We start from the raw sequence: 11,075 nt of genomic DNA on the forward strand, positions 1-11,075 counted from the left end.
GAACATCTTTACTTTTGTAAATATCGTCTACGCGTGTGGTTAATTTCAGATAATTTTATTTTCCAGTCTGAATATCTATACTTTTCTGAGTAACGTCTGCTTATTAATTGCATTTTTCTCTCTTTTGTTTTTGGCAACTATTGCAATGTTATGTTTATTTTTGATGTGTTTGTTCTATGTAAAACTTTTCTATGTGATGTTTTATTCAAGCGGATATTAAGGAGAATGCATACACCACAAGAGAAAGCACAGATTTTATGGTGGTTCATAGAAACGAAATTGATAGTGCAAGCACAGAGAAATTGCAGATGAATTTACCAAAATGATCCTCCATCCAAAGGCAGCATCTTGCGGTGGAAGAAGAATTTTCTAGAAACTGGAAGTATCGCAGATAAGAAACATTCCGGACGTCCCTGCACAAGTGATTTTGACATGTCAGACAGACATTTTTAGACAATCCTAGAAGATCTGTGAGATCAGTGGCAAGAGAATTGGATATGCCAATTTCGATGGTATATAAGGTTATTAAGACACAATTAAGACTACATGCATACAAAGTTCAAATTGTTCAAGGTTTGGAACCGGACGATAGGCCTAAGAGGATGGCGTTTGCAACAGATATGGTAGGAAGGGTAGAAGATGCTGCTGATTTTTTGAAGCGCATAATGTTCTCCGACGAAGCATCCTTTCATGTTCCTGGCATTGTTAATCGCCATAACGTGCGCATATGGGGATCTGAAAGCCCCCATGAATACCGTGAGACACAAAGGGATTCCCCAAAGGTTAATGTGTGGTGTGGAATAATGCACGACCGAGTCATTGGGCCTTTCTTTTTTACAGAAAAGATGGTCTCATCAGTCGTATACTTAGACAGGTTGGAAAACTTCGTATTTCCACAACTAGAAGAGCTTCAGCCACATGTCTTTTTGCAACAAGATGGTGCACCACCTCATTGGGGTATCATAGTTCTTAGTTCTTTGAATGACCATTTTCCAGGAAGATGGATTGGGCGAGGAGATCCAATTCCTTGGCCACCCAGATCAGCTGATATAACGCCGCTTGACTTTTTTCTTTGGGGATTTATAAAGGACAATGTTTAGAGAGGAGGATCGTGTAGAACATTGATGACCTAAAAGCCAGAATTACAACCGCAATAGCCTCTGTGGATGCCGACATGCTTGCTGCTACCTGGCGTGAAATTGACTATCGACTTGATATTCTCCGTGAGATGAAGGGAGCACACGTGGAAGTTCATTGACAAGGGTCATGAAACTTTTTGAGTCTATCTAACCATTTATGTTATTGATTTTAATCTATCTTTATTATTTTATGAGTTATTAAACATCAAAATGGGTCAGGGACTTTATAAACACACTGTATTTAACAATAAAGTAATATTATCAAATTTTTTAATAATGTAATGTTAATACTCAACAATAAAAAATAATGACAGTTTACTTTAGGTGTATAGAAATGGAATTGAGCTTATAAGGGCCCCATCATTTTCAGTAGCTTAGGGCCCCATCATTTTCCGTAGCTTAGGGCCCCACCAAGCTTAAATCCGGCCCTGGGCAAATGGATTTAGTCATAAATGTAGAGAAAACAAAATATATATTATTCTCAAGAAGCAGAGTCCCAGACCCCTATCTTGAAATAGGTTCGAAACAGTAAGGAGTTTTACTTACTTAGGATCAATTATTACCATTGACAACAAACTCCTGAATTAAAAAACGGACTCTATCTTGCAAATAGGGCTGTCTATGGACTGATAAGATTTATTAAATCTAGATTTCTTTCTAGAAAAACAAAGTTCCTACTCTACAAAACTCTTGCTCGGCCAGTCTTGACATACGCTTCTGAAGCTCAGACAATGACAAAACTGAAGGAAAATTGTATCACAATATTTGAGAGAAAGATTTGGCGGAGTATACTTGGTAGTGTAAATTAAAGCAATAACTGCAGAAGGAGAGCTAACTTCTTACTGTACCGTCGTTTGATCAATAGTAAATATGTAAACCTAGCATTTGAAAAAGGAATCGTTATAAAACACCTTTCTTTGTTAATAATATATGCTAACTTTCAAATTTAAACCAGAATTATAATGTATAAACCTAATCTTGATTCTCAAACAATATGCTGACACTAACGTAAGATGGTGCACAGCTTGCAGCAAGAACAAACAGTAATAAACAAATGGAAAGAGGCCAAATCAGAACTGCCAAAAAAGCAAGTTATTCAAAATCTAGCAACCATGTCACCCTTTTTAACAATATAGCTATAAATAACTAGAACAAATTTTAACTTCAAACTTACCAGAATTACTTGATAATATTAATATCTTATGAAATAAAGCAGTAATAATTTTTTTTTTTCTCTTGTGCTTGTATAACGTACGTGGTATTATTTCTTGTAATTTCTCCATACGTTATTTTAATCGCAATTATTTTTTAAAAAATTGAATATTAATATTTTTTCTTTATATTTTAGAAATTAAGCAATATATTTTCTTTTTTCTCTATTTCAAGTTTATTTTATAAATTATTTTTCTTTTTATGCTTTAGGCTAAGCACGTTTTCATCATATTTCTTTTTTAAACTCTTTTTTTAGTATTTCTTATCTTTATTACTTCATATTTTTACTATTGTTTAGTAGATAAGGCATATATCTGCAGTTAAGTATCACTCCCTTTGTCTTTATTACAAGTAACTATAATTTTGCGTGAAACCGACATTTGCGGAACTTATGGTCAATTCATTCAAAAACTCATGTTACCAAGATTAATACATGGCATGGTTTTTTCTTCTTCTTTTGTTAATAAAATCTACTACCTCTCATGAATTTAACGTGATGATTTAGGTTCCTTTATTTATATCTATTAGCGTTTATTTATTTTTTATTTTTAAATTTCTTTTAATTTATTTTATTTCTGCGATTTATTGCCCTATTTTTTATTTGTCTTTTATTTTTAAAGCTACGTTTTAAATATCACTTTTTAAAATGTGTCTCTTTTTTTAATTAAATGATGAGCTTTGTTTTAGTGTTTTATACTGGAAACCGCTGTATTATAAACTTATAATTTATATTAAAAATGAATCATTGAAAAATGAAACACATAACTTAAAAGTAAAGGTGTTCAACTTATTAAGAAATGTTAGAAAATTTCTTATGTATGTATGTATATATATATATATATATATATATATATATATATATATATATATATATATATATATATATATATATATATATATATATATATATATATATATATATATATATATATATGTAATAACAGGGCTACATCCCTGTTATCAGTGTTGTTTTTGGCTTGAAATAATGCAGTCGTAAGCCATCAGACGTTCTAAACAGGTTTATTTAAATGTAGGCTGGTATTGATAACATTTCACACCCACACTCCCTACGGGAGGGGAATGGACAAGACTTCTGACAATTCCGGAACAGCTTATCAGGATCACATCATGATGAAAAGGACCACGCAAAACTATGTGTTCTTACGTTTTATACCAACACAGATTTGAGGTAAAAAGGCACACTTCGTACATTCCTTGTAACCTTACGCATTAAGGAAAATCATTTACTGCTTCCTTATTTGGAAGTGAAAGAGGGAATGAGGGGAGAGTTCTAAAAATAACTCTTCCTTTGAAATATAAATCTATTTATATTTCAATGGTATGTTTTCAGCCTTGAATTCCCAAAATAGAATCTCTCTACGCTTATTCTTTAACAAAGACATTTTATGAAAACGAAAGAGTTTTAATTCTTTTATTAATACAAAAGTATTTAATTTTTGTATTACACGCACACGCACGCACACACACACATATATATATATATATATAAATATGTGGTGAACCACCTTCTCACCAGATGGCGATGAACTCTGCTGGCCAGATGGCAGTGCAAAACATTTCCCTCAACCTTTTTATGTGATGGCAATATCTCTTGTGTTCAAACTTTAGTTTCCAGAATCTGGCAACAGCTGAATATAAACATTCATTCGGGCTTGCTAGCCGGTGAACATTCACCTCTCTAAAAATGCTGCTGTCGTTAATCTTGTCAGTCTTTTACATTGTAACTTAATATGATTTCTTCTTTTTTTAATTATTATTAAACTGTTGTGATTATTAATTTTATTGAATCCATTTATTTAATCTAATCACCACAGATTGGTGACCCTAAATGAATTTAACGCGTAACTTTCTAAATCTTTAATCATCGGCTCAAATTTTATGCCGATTGCTCTCGACCTTAAATATTTCTAAATGTTTTCTTAAAAATTAAGGTTAACAACAATTTTTTTTATATAAAGATGCAAGCATTTATTTTTCTTTCATGTATCGTATGTGCACGTGAAATCGATCCTCGAGCTGCTTCAAAATGGTATGTTTAATTAATTTTTACTCTTTGATTTTTTTAAAGAAAAATACTGTGTATTTGTGTTTCCTCCTGCACTCAGTTCACGCATAATTGTTTACTTACCGTGTTATCTGTAAAATTCTGAATTTAGCTTTAAAATGTGTAAAAAATTCACGTAAAATATTTCCGGATCGTAATTCTTCATTTTCACCCTTAAAAAAAACATTCTAAATTTCTTTTTCATTTGTTTTTGGCAAATTTTGATTTTGTAATAATGGCTGGTGATGATGGCCCCATCACCCCAGAGGCACAAATCGCACATGTCTCTGTAAAACCACCCCCCTTCTGGAAATCAAATCCTACGCTATGGTTTGTTAGGTTGGAGGCTCAATTTTCATTAGCTAATATAATTACTGAACTAACAAAATTTAATCACGTTGTAGCAGCTCTTGACGCTGACGTACTAACCTCTGTCAGTGACATACTAATTACTCCACCTGACAATCTTCCGTATTCTGTTATTAAAAAGCGCTTAATAGATTCGCATTCCGAGAGCGAATCTTCGAAAATTCGCACATTGCTTCAAGGTTTGGAATTGGGCGATCAGCGTCCCTCACAGTTACCTGCGCGCATGCGTTCCTTAGCTGGCTCGTCCGTAGGAGAAGCGCTGCTTAAATCACTATGGTTGGGTAGATTGCCAAACAATACGCAATCCATTTTGGCAGCCCTAAATCAAGAGCTAAACCAATTAGCTATCGTTGCAGACAAAATTCATGAAACTTGGAATCCGCATTCGATTAACGCTGCAACAACGGATAAACAACAAACCTCAGGCGAAATGGAAGCTCAGATAGCTCAATTATCTAAGCAAGTTAATGAGTTAACTACGTTGGTTCACAAGCAAAGGGCTGAGTCTCGAAATCAACCAGTCAAACATTTTAGACGACGCAGTAATTCGCAAAAGTACCGGCAATTTAAAGAACCAATTAATGGTCAATGTTTTTACCACACAAACTTCGGTAATAGGGCAAAGAAATGTACGCCGCCGTGCTGTTTTGTTTCGGAAAACTAAATCGGCGATCGTCTCCTGGCCAAAACAACGACCGCCTCGTCAACCGTGTCTTATTGGACGATTCCTCCTCTAAAATGACTTTTTTAATTGACACTGGTGCAGACGTTTCTGTAATTCCAAAAACCTATGCCTCTAACTCGAAATCTTTAAACAATTTAACTTTGTATGCCGCCAACGGCACAAAAATACCAACGTATGGAACTAAACGTATTATGCTTGATTTAAACCTGCGACGCCAGTTCAATTAGCCTTTTGTTATTGCTGACGTGCGACAACCTATCATAGGAATTGATTTCTTAAAACATTTTGACTTACTTGTTGATGCTAAAAACCATAGAGTTATCGATGCAAATACTAAACTTTCGTCTAACGGTCAACTTATAAATACCGACTCCGAATCATCTAATATAGCTATTTTAGTCGGAAATACTCAATTTGATAAGATCTTAAGTCAATATCCTGAGCTGATCAACCCTTATCAACCTATTACTAATAACCAAACAACTCAGGTATTTCACCATATCGAAACGAAAGGCCCTCCAGTTTCTTCAAAACCCCGCAGACTCGCGCCGAATGTCCAAAATGCTGTAAAGAAAGAATTCGAATATTTAATTTCTCAAGGCATAATTCGACCATCAAAAAGTCCGTGGGCAAGCCCTCTTCACGTCGTGAAAAAAGCGAATGGTGACTTTCGTCCGTGTGGTGACTACCGCAAACTAAACTCAATTACTGTACCCGATAAGTACCCAATTCCCCACATTCACGATTGTACACAAAACCAACATGGAAAAACGATATTCTCTACTATTGATTTAGCAAGAGCTTATCACCAAATTGCTATTCACCCTGCGGACATTCCAAAGACTGCTGTAACCACTCCATTTGGCTTATTCGAGTACACCACTATGCCATTTGTCCTTCGAAATGCAGGTCAAACCTTTCAACGACATATCCATCAAGTTTTATCTAACCTTGAATTTTGCATACCATATTTCGACGATATTTTAATTGCCTCCTCGTCTGAAACAGAACACGTAGAGCACCTCCATCAAGTGTTCTCGCGCCTCGTTAAATATGGTCTTAAATTAAATCCTGACAAATGTGTCCTCGGTAAATCTTCCGTAAGGTTTTTAGGCTGCCTTATAACATCCGAAGGAGTTAAAACTCTTCCCGGAAAAGTTATCGCAATCTCAGAATTCCCAAAACCTGAGACAATTTCTCAGCTCAGGCGATTTTTAGCCATGTTAAATTTTTATAGACGCTTTTTGCCCTATGCAGCTGAAACACAGGCGCCTTTACATAATCTTCTAACTAATTGTAAAAATAACGACAAACGGCCAGTTTTCTGGACTGAGGAAACAGATCTTGCATTTCAAAAATGTAAATCCGCTCTGGCTGACGCTGCGACTCTTGTTTACCACGCCCCCGACCAACATCTGCATTTATATGTAGATGCTTCAAATTCCGCGGTCGGCGCTGTTTTAAATTGCTTAACTATCGATGGTTTGAAACCATTGGCCTTCTTTTCTCGTAAACTGAGTGGAGCGGAAATGAAATACAGCACGTACGATAGGGAACTCCTAGCAATCTACTTGTCCATTAAATATTTTCGACACCAGCTCGAAGGACAAAAATTTATTACGATCACTGATCATCGTCCATTAACGTTTGCATTTTCCAAAAATTCAGACTCTTGCTCCGCACGACAGCTCAGACACCTCGATTTCATTTCTCAATTCTGTACAGACATTCGGCATATATCCGGTTCTGAAAATGTCGTTGCCGATGCTTTATCGCGAATCTCTGTGCTAAAAGTCCTGACATTTGAGGATCTAGCTATAGCGCAGGAAACTGACACCGAGCTACAAAACTTGTTAAAAAACAGCGAAAACTCGCTTCAGCTGAAAGTCGTCACCATACCAAGCCAATTGAAACTTTGGTGCAACATTGAAAAAGACAAGCTGCGTCCCTTCGTTCCTGTTGCCTTCAGAAAATTAGTCTTCGACCAGCTGCATAACCTGTCTCACCCTGGCATACGAGCTACCAAGAAGCTAATTCTAGATCGCTACGTGTGGCCATCAATTGCAAAAGATGTTGTCACTTGGACTCGGGCTTGTGTGGACTGCCAGAAATCTAAAGTCGTCAAACACACCCGTAGTCCGATACAACCTTTTGTTCAGCCATCTCGTCGATTCGATCATGTCCACGTAGACCTCGTTGGACCCCTGCCACCTTCTGAAGGATTCTCCTATCTTCTTACCTGCATCGACCGTTTTTCAAGGTGGGCAGAAGCCATTCGTTTGGGTGACATAACAGCTGAGACTGTGGCATGCGCATTTGTGTCACAGTGGGTGTCCAGATTTGGTGTTCCCTCCATCATCACGACGGACCAAGGGAGACAATTCCAGTCTTCCCTTTTTACATCTTTGACAAGATTGCTTGGGGTTAAACATATTAGAACTACCCCCTACCACCCTGTCAGCAATGGCATGGTAGAGCGTTTTCATCGCTCGCTCAAGCAATCTCTCAAGTGCCACAACAAACTTAAATGGACTGAATCCCTACCCATTGTTCTCCTGGGACTACGCTCTGCATTTAAAGAGGACTTAAAGTGCACTTCTGCCGAACTTGTCTATGGTATGACACTTCGTCTCCCAGGTGAATTCCTAGCTCCTACATCAAATAGTGACGAACCTCACCCTACCGAGTTTGTTAAACAACTGAAGAACATGATGCAGTCTCTAGCTCCAACCCCAGCATCTTCACACAGCGAGCCAGGCTCTTTTGTCCACCCTTCCCTTGCGAGCTGCACCCATGTTTTTGTCCGTCATGGTGGTGTTAAGAAACCACTCCAAACTCCCTATGTCGGGCCTTTTCAAGTCATAGAAAGAGCTGAAAAACTCTTAACCATCTCCATCAACAACAAACCGACAACTATTAGTGTTGACCGTTTAAAACCCAGTTTTTCTGTGAACTTCGACAAAACCAGCTCAACAGAAAGTGTTTCCAAAGCATCCGTTCCTATCTCCAGACCTACTTCCCCAGAGTCAACTTCCAGCATGGTAAATGCTGAAACGAACACTGTTCTGCCAAAGACAAACGTGACTCGATCTGGGAGGAGGGTCCGTTTCAACTCCAAATATCTGTGACCTCAGTGCCAAGGCACTTGGGGGGGAGTACTGTGGTGAACCACCTTCTCACCAGATGACGATGAACTCTGCTCGCCAGATGGCAGTGCAAAACATTTCCCTTCATGTGATGGCAACATCTCTTGTGTTCAAACTTTAGTTTCCAGAATCTGGCAACAGCTGAATATAAACATTCATTCGGGCTTGCTAGCCGGTGAACATTCACCTCTCTAAAAATGCTGCTGTCGTTAATCTTGTCAGTCTTTTACATTGTAACTTAATATGATTTCCTCTTTTTTTAATTATTATTAAACTGTTGTGATTATTAATTTTATTGAATCAATTTATTTAATATTATTTAATCTAATCACCACAAATATATATATATATATATATATATATATATATATATATATATATATAAAGGAAATTTTCTAACATTTCTTGATAAGTTGAACACCTTTACTTTTAAGTTATATGTTTCATTTTTCAATGATTTATTTTTAATATAAATTATAAGTTTATAATACAGTGGTTTCCAGTATAAAACACTAAAACAAAGCTCATCATTTAATTAAAAAAAGAGACGCATTTTAAAAAGTGATATTTAAAACGTAGCTTTAAAAATAAAAGACAAATAAAAAATAGGGCAATAAATCGCAGAAATAAAATAAATTAAAAGAAATTTAAAAATAAAATAAAAAATAAATAAACGCTAATAGATATAAATAAAGAAACCTAAATCATCACGTTAAGTTCATGAAAGGTAGCAGATTTTATCAACAAAAGAAGAAAAAAAAACTATGCCATGTATTAATCTTGGTAGCATGAGTTTTGGTATGAATTGACCATAAGTTCCGCAAATGTCGGTTTCACGCAAAATTATAGTTACTTGTAATAAAGACAAAGGGAGTGATACTTAAGTGCAGATATATGCCTTATCTACTAAACAGTAATAAAAATATGAAGTAATAAAGATAAGAAATACTAAAAAAAGAGTTTAAAAAGGAAATATGATGAAAACGTGCTTAGCCTAAAGCATAAAAAGAAAAATAATTTATAAAATAAAGTTGAAATAGAGAAAAAAGAAAATATATTGCTTAATTTCTAAAATATAAAGAAAAAATATTAATATTCAATTCTTCAAAAAATAATTGCGATAAAAATAACGTATGGAGAAATTACAAAAAATTTTACCACGTACGTTAAAACAAGCACAAGAGAAAAAAAAATTGTGATCACCTTGCGGCAAGCACAGGTGATGCATTGGCAAAACGATTGTTGCCTAATTTTTTTTGAGAAAAGCAACTTTATTGTGCTTTTTATCTTGGACATCTTTAACTGTTAATCCTGAACTGCTCGGTACACAATTTCGTTAATTCATACTAATTCAAGGGCTCTAGATTATTTAGTTGAAAACTGTGATGACGCTATCAAATCCATACCAAGACCGATTTTGCCAATGGGTAATAAAAAATAAATTCTCAGAAATCAATCTCTTTATAAAAAAATTAAATCTTTTTTATGAGTTGTTGTTAATTTACGTCGCACTAGAGCTGCACAATGGACTATTGGCGACGGTCTGGGAGCATCCCGGAGGATGATCCGAAGATATGCCGTCACAATACTGATCCTCTGCGGAGGGGATGGCACCCCCGCTTCGGTAGCCCGACGACCTGCACGCGAATCTTTTTTATGAGAGTTTAGAGGCTGCACTTTCTTAATCAGTTTTTCTGACATCCAGATTTTGTTTTTTTTTACTGTATTCGCGATCGCAACGAACTATAGGGGGCGTTGTTGTGTGAGACTAATAACTGCGATTTCTATATGAACAGTTATTCAGTTACTCTAGAGACGTCGTTAATGTAGCGTGTAGCATTGCAACGTTCCTTCTTTATTGTGGCTAATTAAATTTAAAAAAGAAAAATGCTTGATATTCTTTCTTATGCAAACGAAAACAAAATGGTATCTCTTTTTATTAGAGATGGAATATCCAAAACACATCGGAAAAATATTTGTACATTAACAGAAAAAAATATGTATATTCTTATAAGAGTTAAAACCTAATGCCCGAGAAATAGTTTTACTGAATTTAATGATTTAACATGAAAGGCCTATTTAAGCTTTACATTCTATAGTTTTAAGAATCATATTACTTCAAAAATTAAAATGAACAAAAAGTATACATAAGCCTCATAATTTTATGAAATTTAATTTTGTAAACAAAGTTTTTTGACAATAATTTTTATCAAAAAATTTCACGTTTCAATAAAAATCATTATTTAGAAACTGAATCGTAAAATAAAGAATGCTGACGAAACAAAAACAATTCTTTTTCGTCACCATTTTTAGTGCTACAAAAATTCGTCTTTGGGATTTGCCAAAAACAAAACAAGATGCAATTGTATTTTTTTAGGAGAGAAATATTTTACCGAAAAAAACGAAAATGTACCAATTCCCACAACATAAAACTTTATCTTGGTAAACGTACGTTTCGG

At 35.3% G+C, this 11,075-nt stretch overlaps 1 protein-coding gene across 1 annotated transcript; it reads left to right on the forward strand.

Moving 5' to 3' along the window:
* The first annotated feature begins 3,371 nt into the window (after positions 1-3,371).
* On the forward strand, positions 3,372-5,449 carry LOC147809422 (uncharacterized). The gene has a single exon (XM_087164079.1). The coding sequence runs from the start codon at positions 4,652-4,654 to the stop codon at positions 5,447-5,449; it is 798 nt and encodes a 265-aa protein (XP_087020205.1). The 5' UTR covers positions 3,372-4,651.
* Positions 5,450-11,075: the final 5,626 nt, after the last annotated feature.

The sequence above is a fragment of the Parasteatoda tepidariorum genome, chromosome 5 (genome assembly GCF_982258835.1).
Source record: "Parasteatoda tepidariorum strain Cologne lab strain chromosome 5, Ptep-v5.0, whole genome shotgun sequence".
Classification (NCBI taxonomy): domain Eukaryota; kingdom Metazoa; phylum Arthropoda; class Arachnida; order Araneae; family Theridiidae; genus Parasteatoda; species Parasteatoda tepidariorum.